The following is a 19,051-nucleotide window of genomic DNA, read 5'->3' on the forward strand; positions in this document are numbered from 1 at the left end:
AGCTTTGTCAATTTCTCGGCCAATGAGCAACTCACTGATGGGGTGGACCCACAGTACTTTAACTTCTTAGTGTCTCGCAGGATCCAGCGATCATAAGAAATACATTTGAAAAGGACAGTCTCGCTCTTTGACCTCGTAGAAGCTGCAGCGATTGAACGCGACACCATCTTACTGGAAGTCCCGATAAAGAGTCCCAGCCTGAAGTGTGGTCTGTTTGACTGCTGTTTAACCTCAAGCAAACTCTGGTGTTTAATTATGTCGATGCATTTTAAGAATTTGGCTCCATGTTGCATGATAAACCTGTTTTGAATTGCTGTGTATATCAGTATCTCTCTTTAAGGTAACAAAAGATATTTGGTAAGTGATTATTTAAACAGCAAGACTTTAGAGATGGGCAGAGCATTTTCTATGTACCTACTCCTAAACAGTCTGTCAGTATGCCCACAGGAAAATGAATCTCATGGTTGTATATGGTGACACACACGAGCTTTGATAATAAAATTTACTTTCATACTTTGCTTCAGTTAGCTCAGTTCTCACAATGTAATCGTACATATGTGGAGAACATGAAACAATTCTGAAAGGTGTACAATACCCAATGATATCTGAGCCACACATGTAATAATTCAGATCAAAAGAAATCCAAAATAACACTCCAAACTCTGTGTACTTCAACACAATCCTTTGCAATCTCAGGCAAATGAGCAATCCTTCCAGGTTTCACCACCATGTATATTTGATCTGAGACACTTTCCTCCTTCGTGGCCTCGTGTTCTGGAGCACAGTGATGATTAAGTCGCCACTGTTTCCTTCTATGCCAGATGCTGGTTTAATGTGGCATTTCTTCACCTTGTCTTTTGACTCTTATTGGTGGCAAGTCCTTGGTAGCCCTGTAGTGGTTGGGTTGCCTGTTCCCGGATGCTGTTATGGTGCACCTGTACCCACCTATTTGCTGGATTGCACTATTGCAAGTACAGATATGAAGTCATTCTATCATAAATATCGCCTCATATCTCTTCCTTTTATTTTTGTTCACCACCTACAGCCAGCTCCACTATAGTCCATGGTTGGCTTTAGTTGCAGAACTTTGAGAATGATAATTTATTTTGGATGGTCTTTGCTCCTAAGTCCAGTTAAACAAACACTTGCACCAATATCTTGGCACAGGCATGTCTGATGGATAATGTTGACCGTTGGGCACACTGAATCTGGCATTTTTGCTCTCCCTGCAAACTCTTGTATGCTGTAAACGTTCTATTGTGCTCTGTGTATAGAAGTGGTATTCCAGTCACACCCACTATTAGTTTTATTAATCACAGTACTTGCAGTTTCAGCTGTACTTTCCCTTTGTCTCACACTTTATACTGTAGGTACTTGCTCCCATTGACTAATAAGAGTTTCAGGTATAGCTTTGCGTTGCTCCACGGTGTTGCATTTCTGTATGCAGTTGGAGCTTCTTCAGGCTGAGCTCCCAGATTCCAAATGCAGTTCAGTCTCTGAACAAATCCTTCTTGAACAAGTGAAGCCGCTATTATCTGCCAGTACTTCAGATCCATTAGGAATGTGTAAAAGGATTTTCCCTGCTTCTAGTTAAAAATGAACATCAATATTTGTAGGCAGGTTCCAATGTGCTTTTAATGCATTCTCAGGATCCAAGTGGAAGATCCAATAAGAGAAAACTGCAGACGCAGGAAATCTGAGCAAATGCTGGAGGATGTCCTGCTGAAGGGTTTCGGCTTGAAACGTCGACTTTACTCTTTTCCTAGATGCTGCCTGGCCTGCCAAGTTCCTCCAGCATTTTGTGTGAGTTGTTGAGAAGATTTTATCCATGGCATTATGCTCCATGTTTTAGAAAAAGAAAGAATCTGGAAGGGTTTTTGACCTGAAATGTTAGTTCTGTTTTTCAATTCAACTCAATTGAATTGAAATTATGGTTAATTTGAGCTGAAGTATGGTTAATTGTCATTCAACCATACATGAATACTCATGAATACAGCCAAATAACACAGTGTTAATCCAGGGTCAAGGAGGCAAAACACATTATCAACAATCACACACAAGAACACACTCATGGAATAATAGAGTCCCCCCCCCTTCCCATAATACTGCGGTTTGATGACCAGTCCTAGCACATACAAGTCAACAAACTTGTGTAGAATATCAGTAAAATGCAAGGATGCAGAATATGCGTGTATATAGTCCAGAACCCCAACCCCAGACCACCAATATCATCTGTCGGCCCGCCCCGACGCCCGCTAAGCATCACCTTCGTTTTGAAGCCCAGTCCATGCATATACAGGCATGTATATAATATTAGTAAAAACAGAACAACGCAGAAAATGCTTGTTCATGTATATAGACCAGACCTCACAGCACACCAGACTCATCTCTCGACCAGCCCCGATACCCGTTAGGCGATACCGCAGCTTAGAGACCCAGTCCTCACTTATGTAGGCACATATAGAATATTGGTTAAAAACACAACCAGATAAATATATATGTATATAGTCCAGACCCTTCAGTCCTATAGAAATCTTCTGTCAACCACAACTGCGCTACGCCGCCCCCGGTAGAGCACGATGGCTGGATGCTTTTTCCCCGGCGGCTGTAAGGCAAGTAACCTTGCAGCTTGAGGCCCAAGCCCAAAAAATCTGCAGTCAACCACTACAGTGCTTGTCTTCTGTCGACCGAAACACTGGGAGGGCAGCTCCTCCATTACCTCTACCAGCAAGCAAGTTGGTGATGGTGTAGACCTGCAGTACTTTAAGTTCTTCATGTATAGCAGGATTTTGCGATCACTAGAAGTATGTTTAAGTAGAATGGAGGCACCCTTTGTTGTCTCCATAGAAGCCACTGTGACCAGTCACACCACCATTTTGATGGAAGCCTTTTAGCATTTTCTGTTTTTGTTTCATGTGTCTGACAGTGTATAATGCTTCAAAGAGTGCTAATTCCTTCTATCTGCGCATTGTGTCACAGTTTCTTGTAGTTCCTGATGAAATCTTCCAGTCTTTCTTCAGCTTTTGTTTGGCCATTATTGCCTAGGTATCATGAAAGGTATTGGATCAGATGTGATTGACTTAGTGCAAAGTTCTCCTTCCTTCCATACCAACACCAGGCCCGTGGCTGCACTAAGCTCCACTTATGGTGCTGCTGGTGACATTGCCTTGATTGTTCCACGAGGTGGAGTGTGTTTTGAGCAGTGACTAGGCCTCAGGCAGTGATGCAAGGACTGTCCTGATGGTCTTCTGTCAGAATACCTTTTCCCCATTTTCAAATTGCTCTGATGAGTTGAAAAATACTGAAGGACAAGGTAGAGTCAGCAATTTGTGGAACTGCCCTGGTGATCTCAGTGATGAGTCCAGACCGACTGAGAGATTTGAGCATGCCACTGTCGTTTCCAGCAACTTCCTGTCATCATTTGCTGGAGGGGTTAGAGCCTAGCAACATATGGAGAACCACACCATCAGCTACTGGTATGAGATGGAAATGATGGTATAAGAGCACATGCTGAAATCTGAAAAATAGAAAATCCTGGAAGAACTCTATAGGTTTCTACTGAAATCCTCTTGCAAAAAAGGCAAATATATGATTTGCTTTTTCCAAAATCATGCTGTACCTGTATGTTAAATTGTAGTGCTTCATATCCTTCTGAGCACCAACATCTTTCAATCTCTTTCATCATTTCAGAAATACTCTGCTCATTTTTTTCCCACTAAAGTGGAAGCCAAATGCTACATTCTTGCCCATCCACCTGTCCACATCCGTCTGAAGCACTACATTCTCCTCGTGTTGTCATTCAGCTTTGTCTCTTCAGCAAACTCGGATATGTTGCATTATTCATCTCATTCTCAGTCATTCAGAACAGGAGAAGGACACAACCTTTGAATGAATCCTTGTTTCCTTTGTTTTAGTGCCTTACATCTCTATAATTCCTGACTGGCACCTTGCTTGAAGAATTCAGACGTTCTTGGTGAGGATTGCGCTCTGTAGGTGAGAACATTAGTGTACAATTCTCCCCAACAGACTTGTGAGAGCATGAAATTTCTCTCATTCCATGGGGTGGACTCGAGTTCTGACTTCCCCAGGAGATAGAATGTAACAATTTCCTTCCAGGGTCCTTTCAAATTGTGGGCAGCCAGGCCCATTAATGCACTGGAACTTCCTCCTGGCTCGTATCTTTGTTGACCAGGGCTTGAGTGTCCAACTAGACGACATTGGGAGCTGTGTCTCTCTCTTTCCTTCAGGCGGACCAAAGTGTGAGTTGCTGCTCTGTAGCTGTGCTGCAGTCACACTATCAATAAGGGCTGATGCTCTTCACAACATGCTGCTGATCGTGGCAAGAAGTTTGTTGAAGTCCTGTTGGGACCTGCAGAGGTTTTTTTTTTATTGTTCATTTAATTTCAAACCTGATTTTGGCCAATTTTCTTTGCATGGGGCTGACCCATGCATTGTGCCAAGCACAACCTTGTTGCTATGATGAATGTGATTGGATTTTTAGGAAACCTGGGTGCTGATGCAGGGTCTTGACCTGAAACATTGGCCATCATTTTGCTTCCACAGATGTTCCTCAAGCTGCTGAATTCCTCCAAGGAGTCTGGTCTTTTTCTTTTGCTGGAGATTCTAAATTGCTGCAGATTTGCTCTTGTTTCCTAGCTATCTTGTCCTGCTTATGGTATCCACCATCAGAATTTAACTATTTGCCTATTTGGTGTGGTCTTTGAAATTCTACAGATCTTTTTATAATCAATTCATGTACTAACTCATCTATAGGAAGTGATACTAGGTTAGTTCAAATGTATTTCACACAGACCTTTGTAAAGCTATTCAATAATGTTATTGTGATTGTTCAGAGAAGCTCTGCCAAGTGAGGGGAGAAAAAAAACAAGTAGGGACAACTTTCCATTGCTGTAGTGTCTGGAGGACTTGTCTCCAAGAGCTTAATACTGACAATTTCAATGTAAATCAGAATGCTAGAGAGAATGCATTGTTCTTTGCCACTCAGTGTTGGTTGAAATTAGAAACTTAATCCTGGAGTTTTAAAGATTTCAATTTGAAAGTATTGCCTCACTGAATTTCCTAAACGTTCCAGGAATACCTAGGTGTTGAGTGTGATCTAAATCTGAACCACATATTTTTTGGAATTCTTCAAAATACATTAGGGCTCCACTTGTACAAATCACTTTAATGCTTGTGCATTTTATTTGTTATCACAAGCCTTAGATAAATAATTTTCTTTTGTGTGTGGAATAGCTATTGTGTTATGTAAGAGGACTTGAGTATGGAGATTCTATGTGCATTAATCAATGAAATCTAACCGTGTTGCTGTGAATTCAAAGACTGTTAGAAAATGATTTATTTATTTTCTATTGTTAAGATTTGGCCCTCTGAAAGTTTTCCACATTGGACTTTTAAAAGGCAAGATTTCCATTATTTGAAGTTGTGGGAAATTGCTAATGAGAGCTTACAGGATTGAATGTAGAGCAGTGCAGCACAGAAATGGGATGATAATTCTGCTTTATTTTTGTTGTACAAGAGTCTGCTGTCATCCACTCCCCTGTAAGGAACCAAGATTTCTTTTTACTTGGTTACTTTGTGATGTGGGCAATGCTGTAAAGCTGAAGTTTGATAAATTGTGGTTGGCAAGAATTGTTCCTATTCTTTTCCACAATGTTTCCTGTTATTTTAGCATGTGTCCCTGTTGCAACAATTGTTTTATTTTAAAAATTGACAATCATTGATTGCAGACAGACTTTTTATATCATCTATTCACTACTGTATACCATTCAAACTTCTTTTGAAAGAAACATAGTACTTTCAGATCATTGTCTTAGCTTTGTGACCACCATGTTTCCATCTTTCTCTATATGGTGTTTCCCCCAGTCAAATAGTTATTTTTGACTCTTTGCTTAATTGTAGAATTGGTTGTGTTGGATGTTTCCTGTCAACCTGTTTCCTCCAAAGTTCAAAAGCCTCATTTTGTACAAAATTAATACTAGATCTTTTGGAAAACATGATGAATGGCAGCTGCACTCTTGCAAAATGAAGTCACTCACGCTACAATTTTATTCCAAATACTACTGTGCTGGAATTAAACAAAGGAGACCATAGAGTGATATTTGCAGTTAACTCTTGAAACGCTGAAGCAGGCCTTATTGAACATGGGGCTGTTATGAGAATAAGCTTGTTATACATAACCTTAAGTGCAGCTTCCATTCTGCTCTCAATGAACCAAGGCAGATTGTTGGCAGCTACTGAAAATATTCGGACATGTGGAGTTTAGACTCTGTCAGTAGCATCATCCTGAACTGTATCTACAGTAGCAGAAAGCACAATGGTTTGTAATTTTGGTTGGAAACTGATAATTGTAATTGTAAGGTTGTTCCTACTGAGTGCTCTCTGGGCTGTAATCTTTTTATTAAAAGTTCTGGCATGGCATAATTACTCAAGCAACACGTGTACACCTGTAACCTCCAACCTGATGGCGTGAATATTGATTTCTCCTTCCAGTTAACCCTACCCCCACTCTGACCTCTTCTAACCTACCTATCAGTTCCACCTGCCTCCCTTCCTCCTTCCCTTTCTCCTGCGGGTCCACTCTCCTCTCCTGTCAGATTCCTTCTTCTTCGGCCCTTGAACTTCCGGCATCTGTAGACTTCTTTGTGTTTACGTGTACACTTTGATTAGAGCTCCTTGTGTCTTATGTATTTGCACAGTGTCTAGACAGGACTTAGTTTGAGGTTTGGAAAGCACATCCTACAAACACAGAATAAAATAAGATTTAATGCACAAAGCACTGTAGCAACAGCAGGTCTGACGGCATCTCTGGATCCCCATCCAGATGAAGGGTCTCGACTGGAAATGTCCATTTCCCTTCATAGATGCTGTCTGCCCACCTGAGTTCCTCCAGCACTCTGTGTGTTGCTCTAGATTCCAGAATGTCAGTGTCTTGTGCCTTCGTAAAAGAAGACTCCATGGACAACAACCAACACCCCCTTCACCCTACCCATGTACCTCTGGAAGCTTCAGAAAATAATTCTCAGACAGTTACTTCTCTAATTTTGTGTTGCGCTCCGTGCTTGAGGCACATCAGGCAGCAATCCAACCTTTTCTTTAGCACTTTTCTGCTTTTTACGAGGTCGAGTTGCTATCTCAATGCTCAACCCAGCACGGATGGGAAGCATGCAAGGAGCCGGCCAGATTCAAACTCTGACCGGTTGCCTCAAGGTCTGTGCAGAGGCCACTACACCACCAGCTGACTGCACTTCTCTAATTTGCTCATTTTGAATTCCTTCCAAAGGGACCTATTTTTAATGTAAGTAAAGGCTGTTAATGTAATTTATGAGTGGATTCAACAGGCATTGGACAGTTTAGAAGTTGTGTCACAGAGAGAAGATATGCCTAAAGTCATCACAAGTGCCAGACTTAATCAGCCTGGAATTAAATTAATTCTTAACTGGACTAAAGTTGAGAATGATCAGTCTACATTAGTGTTTATCATTTGAATTAGCTCTAGGAACTGTGTGTGCTATGAGATAAGACATTTAATGGATTAGAGAATGTCTTATAGGTTAAGTAAGGTAGGCCCTTTCTCTGTGGAGCAAAGGAGATGCAAAATGACTTGATAGAGGAGTACAGGATGATAAGAGGCATAAATGGAGTGAATGGACAGAGCGCAAACACGAGGAAATCTGCAGATGCTGGAATTTCAAGCACACACTTAAAAGTTGCTGGTGAACGCAGCAGGCCAGGCAGCATCTGTAGGAAGAGGTACAGTTGACGTTTTAGGCCGAGACCCTTCGTCAGGACTAACTGAAAGAAAAGCTAGTAAGAGATTTGAAAGTGGGAGGAAGAGGGGGAGATCTGAAATGATAGGAGAAGACAGAAGGAGGCGGGATGGAGCCAAGAGCTGGAGAGTTGATTGGCAAAAGGGACAGGAGGCCTAGGGATCCTCTCCCTGGGCCTCCTGTCCCATAATCCTCTCATATCCCTTTTGCCAATCAACTGTCCAGCTCTTGGCTCCATCCCTCCCCCTCCTGTCTTCTCCTATCATTTCAGATGTCCCCCTCCCCCTCCCACTGTAAAATCTCTTACTAGCTTTTCTTTCAGTTAGTCCTGAATGGACAGAGACTTTTTCCTAGGGTGGAAAAGGCTCATATAAAGGGTATAGTTTTACAGAGATTGGAGGAAAGCATTGGTGGGCGGGGGAGGGGGGGAATGTCAGAGATAAGTTTTTTTACACAGACAATGGTGAGTGCATGGAATGCCCTGCCAGGGGTGGTGGTAGAGGCTGCTAAATTAGGGGCATTGAAGAAACTCTTAGACACATGGATGATAGAAAAAATTGAGGTCATATTGCAGATCCCAATTTCACTGAAGATTTGACAGATAACCATCGGTTGTTTTTCACTGTGGACTTCTATTGCTCTGTTCATTATTGTCTTCAAACCATTCTTCACCTTCCTAATACAATGACTTGTGCTGGTTTTATTAAATCTAGATAATTCTGGGTTTGCTAGATTACATTCACCATGTCAATAAAGTTTAAAATTAAAGGAAAACTAATCAATTAAATGTCTTCATAAATATCTAGTGTTATAATTACAATCTATAATCCTAAATAAGTGATCCTCAATCTTCCACTGTTTGACATTTTGCATGGACAAACCAAGAAGATTGTCATTAAAGTGAAATTAATGCCAGGAAAGAACAAAGAAAATGAAGCATATAAATTGAAAGTGTAACTGTCTCTGACCTGCTGCTATAGATAAACCAAGCAAGCATAGAACAGATATGGGTGCAAAGTGACCTAAGGGTTTGTTGACAATGCCAAAACTGGCACGTGATGCCTGAATTCTTCCAGTATGCAGTGATCATTCAACAAGGCTGTTTTTCATTGCAGTGCCCAGAAGTGCAAGATATTACTGAAGGAAGGATTAAATGGAGAGAGATTCATTTTAACAATTACTTCATCCTACCAAAATATTATTGAGATTCAAAGTCAAAATGTGGCTCTTTTCCCTTTCTCTTCTAAAGACATTAATGGCTGTTCAGAGTATTTATTATTGAAGTACAGTATCTATGAAGTAACAACTCTGAGATTCGTCTTCTCACAGATAGCCATGAAACAAAGCAAACCATTGAACCTGTTCAAAGAAAAAAAAACATCAACCCTCTTCACACGCAAAAAAAATCACAAATTGCAACAAATAAAACCAAGTGAGAAAACACAATTTAAAACACATAATCAAAAGATATATTTGAGTTCAACTCAGTGTTTATTGTCTGCCGGTCTCCCCGATTCAAATCACCCAAGCTAGCAACAAAGAAGGAGGACCAGAGAACTAGGATACATCATAAAACAGGAATTAGAGCCCACAATCCACAAACCGCATCGATTGAACCTTGCTCTGGCACCATCCTCTGACAGCATAACAGTATCCAACTGCAGTGGCCAATGTTAATACGTAGACCCTGAAAGTGAACTTGGGTCAAGTGCGAAAGTACGTGAGTGATACATAATTCTGTCTTCTGCACAAATGTGCTTAGGCATTCATCCAGATATTGCTGAGTAGTTATTAGCCATTTGATCCCAAGCTTTTTTTTTTCTTGGGAATAAAACTTTATTCCTCCCAAAATGTACCTTGTCAAAATCCAGGTCTGTAGCAACTGTTGAGAATTTATCCTGTTCACCATACAAATAATAGCTACAAACATGTGCTAAACATTTGGGTGAAATCAGCCTTATTCTGTGTCCATGCTGTGGCTGACTTAACAAATTCTGCTCTTCCAGAATTTAGTTCTCCCAAAATGATTTCCAAGATGTAGATTCCAGCTAGTAGAAGGACTATGTTGCACCAGCTGTTAGTGCCATTATGAGTTTTTCATTGGAAGCTGAGGGACAGCAGTACAATTTGGCAGTATGTCAGAAGGCGAGGAGGAGGTGTACAGGAGTGAGATAGATCAGCTGGTTGAGTAGTATTGCAACAGCAGCCTTGGACTCAACATCAGTAAGACCAAGGTATTGATTGTGTACTTCAGGAAGGGAAAGTCCAGGCTTTCCTATGCCCAACATATTGATGCAGTGACAAAGGAAACATGCCAGTTGCTCTGAGTCACTGGAAGTTTGAGGAGATTTGGTATGTCACCAAAGACTCTAGCAAACTTTTGCCAATGTACCGTGGAGAGCAATCTAACTGGTTGTATCACTGGCTCCGTACCAGAGGCTATAGAGGCAAAGGATCAAAAAAAGCTGCAGAAAGGTGTGTATTACCATCAGGAAGGAGGCACACATACAGTGTTTTAGGAGCAGCTTCTGAGATTTATGAATGGTCCATAAACCTGCTGCTTCAATATTTTGCTCTCTTTTTGCACTACTTCTTTATTTGATTTATTATTATTACCTTATAGTGATTTTCTTGCATTATGCTGCACTGCTGCCACAAAACAACACATTCCATGACATATGTCAGTGATAATAAACCTAATTTTATTCTGAATTCCACATGCTCGAATTAAAAATAGGTTCAAAGACATCCTTTAGTTACTTCCTGTTATGCCACTGGCGTTTAGGGCAGTAATGAAGGTCCTCCATCTCTGTCTGTCGGTGTTCAAGGTTTCCTTCTTCGTGCCAGTAGCTTCCTCTCGGTTTTCACTACTGTCAGTCATGCAAATCCCAGGTGGAGACTCAGGAATACCATCCCGCACAGATATAGGATTCTTCATTTCTGTTTCTGTAACAATCTTGTTGACCCACCAGGGTTGAGAGCCCTGAGCCGAACCCCCAAGCCTGGAGGTCTGGTGGACCACTCAGTCTGTCCCCTAACCTTTGACCTGTTTGGCACAGGTGACCCTACCAAGAGTCAAAGCTCAAAGCCTGACTTCAGCCAACATAGCTCTCTGGTTCATTAATCCATGCAAGCCTCCAAACCCTCCAACAAGGTTGTGATCCTCTTGGAGAAAAGATACCCCTTACTTTCCAAAAAGAACTTAAGAACTTCCTTCTCTTGATTTCCATGGCTGTATGGGAGCAATGGTTTTGAAGTTAAAACTTGGCACAAGTAATCAACACACTGGTGGATAGCCCGTAAAACTAAATCAGGGAAATAAATTCAACACACACAAAATGCTGGAGGAGCTCAGCAGGCCAGGCAGTATCTATGGAAATGAGTACAGTCGACATTTCAGGCCGAGACCCTTCAGCAGGAAATACATTATCTGACCTTCTCTTCAAAGGAGATCTATATCAAGCTAAATTAGCAGGCCACTTTTAAAGGCAAGAATGCAAAACCTAGATGGGGTAAACATCAGTTTTGTCTGAGTGCATAATGTGCAAGTAATAATATAAAGTGTCTTTAGATGATTTTACATTGTGTTATTTTAAATAAAATAATTAAAACCTTCTGTCATCTGGAAGGTGACTTAAAGACTTCCCTTTCTGTTAACGCCCAGTTATTTTTCAGTGAAGGAGATCTCAGTCAAGATCTGTCCAAATCTGCGGCGGACAAACTGGTACCTGGACTGTTTCTGAGCGCAGGTTCCACAGCCTTGTGCTCAACAGGTTACTGTCCCTGGAGCACAAGTCCTACACCAGCAAAATTCTCAAGCACAACTTCTGCAAATCATTTTTTATTGGAAAATATGTGCAGGTTAAACTCCTTAGCAGTCTGATTGCTGGGAGAAGGATAAATAGAGATTTTTTTTCATTAAAATAAATCAGTATGTGTCTGTGACAATCTGCTAATGGGTTACAGATCACATTCTGGCATCTGGTGAGCCAGGCTCCCAGCAGAAGCTTACATCGGTGACGTCATTGTAAGAAATAGAGGACGGCCTGTATAATCAGAGTGATGCCTGTTTACTTTTTAATTTTTTAACTTTTTAAAAATTATCTTAACTTTGCTTTCCCTCGGCAACACGGATTCCAAATGATAAGAGTCTTGCTCTGCAACTTTCTGCCGACTGTGTTGCATCAAACGAAGATCACTTTGAAAGATAAAGATTAGTTGTATTTGTCACATTTACATCAAAACATTGCAACATACAGTGAAATACATTGTCTGTGTCAAATAAAGTCAGTAAGGATTGTGCTGGGGCAGCTCACAGGTGTCCTCACTTTTCTAGTGCGCCGCAACTCACAAAGCCTAGCCATCTATCTTTGGAATGTGCGAGGAAACCAGAGCACCTGGTGGTCACAGGGAGCACGTGCAAAGTCCTTGTAGACAGCAGTAGGAATCCATCCCTGACTGCCAGCACTGTGAAGGGATTGTGCTAACGTGTGGCCTCACTTTCACAGGTGAGGATCGATCAGGATTAGACTTCCTTTGTTTTTATACCAGCCACTCTTCTTCCTTTAAGAGATGCTGGGCACTAAAATGTAGCAAATATAGCATCAATTCGAACTTGCACAATGAAGCATGTTGACACACTCATACACAGGGTCATGTCAATTTCTACTGCAACTTTTGTTATTTGATTAAGCAATAATACAGGTTTCAGCAACTATCTTCAATAAATTCCTAGTGATCGCACAATTTTCATTTGTTGCTTCTTACATGGTGTATACCAATAACTTTTTGCAATAATACAAATAAGCTGATGTGTTTGATATCAGCAGTGGATATCTTTAATGTCAAGTTATTTTGGATACAGAAACTGCGGTGTTGATTCAATCTTAACAACTGTGGTTCTGTTTCCCCACCTTTTTTAAATTGTACACAAAATGTTAAATTAAAGACCTATGAAATAAACCAGAAGAAAAATTCTCTACTGAACTTGTCCTAACAAATTACATTTTTTTTTAAAGCAAAATGATTTGTTTCTCTTTTGCATGTTCGTGCCCAGGCCATCTACGACCCTGCTTGTGTTTGTTTCCTGTCTGAAGAAGTAGCAGTTGGAAATTGAGCAAATGTCTATATATTATAAGTCCTTTTCGATTTTGGTATTGCAGCAGCTTAGTTGGGCTTTGGAGAAGTTGTCAGTTATTGAGGGCTCTAGGCATTTGCACTGCAGGATGCTGTGCGTCTTTGTGTGGTTCAGGGACGTGTTGGGTGATGGGGAACTAAGTCCGTACTTTTGGGATAATATGTAAAAGCAGAAAAATGGATTCTGAGAGAGATTGTTGACCTTGAAACCAATAAAGAACCAACTTCAATTTGATAGAAAGCTAGACCTGATGATTGCAGATTATGTAAACCACTTAGTACATTATATATTATTGCCCTAAGTATTAAGCTTATCATTCATAAATCCAATAAACAATTAGAGAAAACCTCTTTTAACCAGAGAGTGCTGAAATATGAAATTACTACCACAAAGTGCATTTACAGGGACCAGCCAAAATATGTGTGAGAAGAAGCTAGATATCTGCATGAGAGAAAAAACTATAGAAGGAGAAGTGATGAAATAAAAATGGTTGAAGAAGGCTGATACTGAAACATAACATGAGATTGATTAATTCCTTGTGCTTTATTCTGCAAATTTTAACTGTAAGTACAATCACTACCTGTACTTAGAATGGTATAATCAACTTGTATGTTCCTCTCTGGCTATTTTTTCCTGCCTTCAAAAATATATATTTATTTTTATTTTTATTCATTTCATTTTAGTAGAAAGTGTAGCTGTGTTATTGCTCTGTTTCCTTGTTTGCTAGCATTGAAACTCTCCGCCTGAAGTTTAGAAATTTACCAATTCATTGGATCATTCTAGGTACAAATAGCAAATAATGGCCAGACCTGGATGCAGTAGAAAAATTGAGGTTTGCAACCCGGGAGCGGAATATAGAACATCATTTCCAAAAAACACAAGAAGTTGATGAAGGAGAGGGCCAGAACAGCTCCTGAACTTGTTCCACCCTCAGTTGGTCGTGGATTATGTGATTTTTGGATTCAGCTTTACTTCCCTGCTCATTTCTCACAACCTTTGATATCCATTTCCTCTGGGACAGAACTTTTGTAGAAATAACAGAAGATTTTGCCGGACTATGTCAGCATCTTATCTGCTTTTCTTGTTCAGTAAATATTTCAATGTCACTCCTCTATCATACAGGGCCTGCCCGGCAATTGAAGGTTCCCTAGTACTCTGAGCAAGCGCTGAGCTGAATTTTGCCCGTGCGTTGGACACAGATTGCAGGCCATAAAATCAGAACATATGTTTATTCCACTGAAGTTTCTCAATAGCTTTCTAATGTTGAATAGACTTTTCCCAGGAGCAGTGGAGAAGATAATGGAAGGAAACTCAAGGACAATGGACTAGTATAGCTCCAAACCTCTCCTCACAGCAGAATAGTCTACCCTCTATAAGTAATCCAGGATGTTGTGACCAAGAATGGGTGTGTAATAAAGATTCTGACTCAGAACAGTCGTTGAAAGGCAAAGTTCAGAGCTGAAATAAAAAATCGAATATGCTATAAATTTGTAGACGGTCACAGAGCACCTGTGAATACAAAGAGTAACTTCTGATTTGTTTGATATTCCCAACAGAAAATTTCCTCCTTAGTACCTCATTCTATTGATGGCTGACTGGATTGAATTGCTATTTTCAGGACAATTTTCTTCCTAGTTGAATCAAAACAGTGTTTTCTAATTTGCCGTTATTACAATCCTTGAGCTGCTCAAAAATATGTATATATTTTCTGGATATCTTTTAGGGTAGAAGGGATAACATGCTGTCAGCAATTTAGGAACAGCTTCTTCCCCTCTGTCATCCAATTTCTAAATAGACATTGAACCCATGAACACTACCTCACTACTTTTTAAAAATTTATTTCTGTTTTTGCACTAATTTTAACTTAACTAATATATATATATTTACTGTAATTCAGTTTCTTATTCTATTTTTATCATGTATTGCATCGTACTGCTGTGGTAAAGTTAACAGCTTTCACGACATATGCCAGTGATATTAAAACTGATTCAGATTATTATAACGAAACCATGACAATGATCAATATCCAGTGCTTCTAGAGCTCCAGAATTGTCCAAGAGTTTCCAAGAATTGAAGATTAACTCTCAATGCAATGTTGCAGAAATCCACAGTATCAAAATTCAGAAAAATTAAGATGGGTCATTTTTCTTCCTTTTCTCTCAAGGCTTCTGGACATTACTTACAAAAGTGGACATAAAGATTCCTAAATGGACATTGAACCTGTGAACATTACCTCACTTTTTCAATATATATTATTTCTGTTTTGGCATGATTTTTAATCTCCAATATACACATACTGTAATTTATTATTTGTTTATTGTTCTATATTATGTATTGTATTGAACTGCAGCTGCTAAGTTAACAAATTCCACGACGCATGCAGGTGATAATAAACCTGAGTCTGATTCTGAAAGTATTTGAGGGGTGTAAAGATGAAGAAGAATGTTTGAGAATCATGTAACGTTGAATTGTGAAATGGAGCCGATTGATGTTTTCGCATGAGCCATGACTGGATAGGACACATAACATTAACCCCAATTGTAGAACCATCATTTGCACTTAAAACCTTATTTTGTTCACTTATTTTCTGGAAAAAATAGCTTGTCCCTGCTGTAATTTATTTAAACATGTATTTTAATTTATGTTTAGTTTCATGACATGGTGAAGTGTATGTTTTGTATGCACATTCAATTCTGATTAGTAATTTTTAATAGTGATTTCAAAACTTTAGAAAGATAAAAGTTTGAGAATGTTAAAGTGGAATTCAATAATGGATGCAACTATGTACTATGCAACATTTTTATCTCACTATGAAACCACTAAATTCTGGAAGGATTATCTCAAAAAATTATCCAATCCTAAGTTCATACTACCTTGCTTAAGTTGTTGGAGGACAGGTCTGGACCCAAAACTTGATCTATCAGAGCCAATTGATAAGCCATTAGTCCAAAACCTGGTCTCTTAATGTAAATTGATGTACTAAGAACAGATATGCAATACAATTTTTTTTTTACAAATCTGTTTTTTTATTTCAAGCGTATTTATCTTATTGGTAATAGAAGTCCCTTTTTTATATGGGTGATGGTGTATTGTATATGGTAGATCATCAAACCATGCTAAAACAAACTGGATTCACTCCCACCTCCTCCATTCAGAATTAAAGGTTAAAGGATTTCAATGTTAACAAGTTGTTTCATTCAGTCTTTTCTACTCCAACGTAACATTGCAACAACTTTAATGAGGGATGTTCAATATATTTTCCACAGCAACAGCATTTGTACAATTAAAGAGCACCTGGCAGACCACAGAAATTGCATTACTGACTTCTGCAGTCAATCTACGCTGAGACTGTATAGATATAGATAACCGTAGATGTGATAGGCTCCTGCCTCACTTCCTGTTGTTCTGGCTGCTTTGGGAGGACTGCTGCTGAGGAAAAAGCCAGGAGCATTTGACTTGTCAGTCAGCTCCAAGCATAACCTCAAATAATCTTCAGGTTTCTTTTGTTTCTGAAAGCAGTTTCAAGTGCCTCATGGTGTGGTGTTGCTTCTTTATGTATCAGGTAAGAAGTACAAAACAGTTTTGATGCTATTTCCGATTGGGTAACTGTAGAAACAGTTGGTTAGTAAATTTAGCCTGCAGGTAGAATAATCAAATACAAATTGCATTTTAATTTTATAAAATAACATTCAAAATACTTATATATTTGATGCAAAAATGATGAGCTACGTTTCTAACTCACCCTGGATCTTCAAGCTTTGATCAGTGAAATTTAATCATCTTCCTTTAATTTTATCAATCTGCCAAACTAATTAACATTGGATAATGCATGCAAGGTTCAGGCAGCTTGCTGTTCGTCCTTTCTCAGTTGGATGTTCTACAAACTGAGTGATACCACTGTGTAAAATTGTGCCTTAAGCAGGTTTAGCAAGCAACCTATTCTGGGAAAGAACGGTAACAAATGGAGGAAATGGTGACAATAAACTCTAAAATAAGTTAGTGCATTCATCAGGGATAGGGCATAGAGTTGCAGTTTATATCAGTCGGTTGAAAACAGGAACTCTCAAATCTTTTGCATATTGCATTTTGTGGTTTAACTCTTTGAGTAGCAAGGTTAATTGGGCTTCGCTCTAGTGTGTATATTGCAGCTTAATATTTTTAATGAATTTTGCCTCTCTTGCAGGTTTTTTTTTTGTAAATGTAGCAGTTTTATAACACCCTGTAGGGTGTGTACTGTTGACAACACTTTTCTGAGCTGAAAAACAGATAAGGTGGTTACATCGCATAGAATTAGTCTGCCATAATTTCCGTGCCATATTGTGGAAAACTTGACAGTGATGAACTTGTAAAGGATGATAAGAATATTGTTTAAGAGCTGAAATTAAGGTCAAAGTTAGGGTTTTACTCGTGCTCAAGTGTTTTACATGGACTGAAACCAGAGGAACCTGAGCAGAAACCACTGTAACAACATTGCTTCTATGCAACATGATTCCTTCTTCCCTGAGATGAGTAGTTTGTGGTTTGTGTTTATGTCCAAAATGATTGTAATAGGCAGCATCAGAACCAGAGGCCTAGAATCTTCAAAGCACTTGATCCTGCAACAATGGCAAAAACACGAGGACATGCTGCACTCCGAGTACAAAGATCAGAAAGTTGAAATGTTTCACACTAGGATCCAGTTGTCTCATTCTTTAACGTAGCACTGCTCCTTCATGCAAAAATTACTGAACATGTGCTTAACGTGGCTGAATTCTGAAATTAATATAATAAACAGTAATATATGCTGTATTCAGTTGCAAGAGCCCTAGATTTTTATTATACATTTTGACTTTTAAGCATTTATTTGCTCAGCTTTTTATGATATTGTGTATCTATTGATTCAGTTTTATGGTGTTGGAATAACTTGGATAAAAGATTGAAAGCATTCCATCGATTAATGCTCTCGTTTAAACATTTTTGGGTGCTGAATTGATAGTTACTGAAACCAGATGCATGGTTAACTTTTGTCCTTTGACAATAAATTGATGTTGTTTGCTTATTATATTCTGCCAGTGTTAACCACATATTCAGTGGCTAGTTGACTCAGTGAGAGATTCACTTTCAGGACTAGGTTACACTTGTTGAAGTTTTCCTGCACTTCTTAACAGAGAGATGCATTTTGGCTCAACTAGGTACTGCCAGGCATTAACACAGTAGAAGTACCACAATGGACAGAAGGTCTGTTGCAGGGCATGGAGATGAGAATATCAACACAGAAAAACCTTTGTGTTTAAAGATGGTGGCGCAGCAGGTGGAACTGCTGCCTTGCCTCTCCAGCAAACTTGGTTGAATCCTGACTTCCAGTACTGTCTTTGCAGAGTTTGCATGTTTCCCTTAAGATCATGCAGGTTTCCTCCAGGTGTTTGCATTTCATCCCATATCCCAACGCTTAGGTAAGTTATTTGATCATTAGAAATTGACCCTTCTTCGTAAAGATAGTGTGAGTGGTGGGATCTGGGGAGCATTGAGGGAATTTTTTTTAAAAAGGATTATTGTAGGATTAATGTAAATGATGCTTTCGAGTTGGTATGGACTTGATGGGCCAAAGGGCCTGTTTCTGTGCTGTCTCTGACCATGCCAGTTTCTTTCAAAACCTCAAGGAAGTAATAATCTAATATGAACGACATGCACAACCTCACACCAGAATTGGCAATCCCAGACATTCATACAGGTGATGCATGAACTTCAGCAACCTGTCTCCATGATTTCCAACTACAGGCCAAAGTCTTGAGACCCTTTGGACTTTGAGACAGAGCTGAAATATTCTTTAACAGAGGTCCACATTGTCTGCATAGCATATACTCAAGTTTTCTCCCCCGTTGTCTGGTTGGAATGACTTCTGACTTCACTGCAAAAGGTAGGATAGATCAGAAATTGTGTTGTATTTGTTTATTACTGTCACATGTACCAAAGTACAGGGAAAAGCTTGTCCTGCACGGTATTCCCACAGATCATATCACTGAGCTATTCTAGCTCAGAAAACAACAACAATGTAGAATAAGGTGTAAAATCTACCTGCTTCCCCTCCCCCGCCCCTTTATCTTTCCCCTTACTGGTTTTTCACCTGGAACCTACCAGCCTTCTCCTT

General features: G+C 39.5%; 1 protein-coding gene across 4 annotated transcripts in view; it reads left to right on the forward strand.

Annotated features, from left to right (window-relative positions):
- Positions 1-19,051, forward strand: part of arhgef3 (Rho guanine nucleotide exchange factor (GEF) 3) — a 267,167-nt gene that overhangs the window by 108,543 nt on the left and 139,573 nt on the right. The window contains exon 1 of one of the 4 annotated variants that reach the window (XM_063068061.1): positions 16,348-16,486. The exons of 2 other annotated variants lie outside the window; for them this stretch is intronic. In XM_063068061.1, coding sequence (XP_062924131.1) covers positions 16,457-16,486 — 30 coding nt within the window. In that variant the 5' untranslated portion in view covers positions 16,348-16,456. Of the gene's footprint in view, positions 1-16,347; positions 16,487-19,051 lie in introns of those variants that run through there. One more of the 4 variants, XM_063068062.1, reaches the window with a different exon arrangement.

Source organism: Mobula hypostoma, chromosome 15 (assembly GCF_963921235.1).
Source record: "Mobula hypostoma chromosome 15, sMobHyp1.1, whole genome shotgun sequence".
Taxonomy (NCBI): domain Eukaryota; kingdom Metazoa; phylum Chordata; class Chondrichthyes; order Myliobatiformes; family Myliobatidae; genus Mobula; species Mobula hypostoma.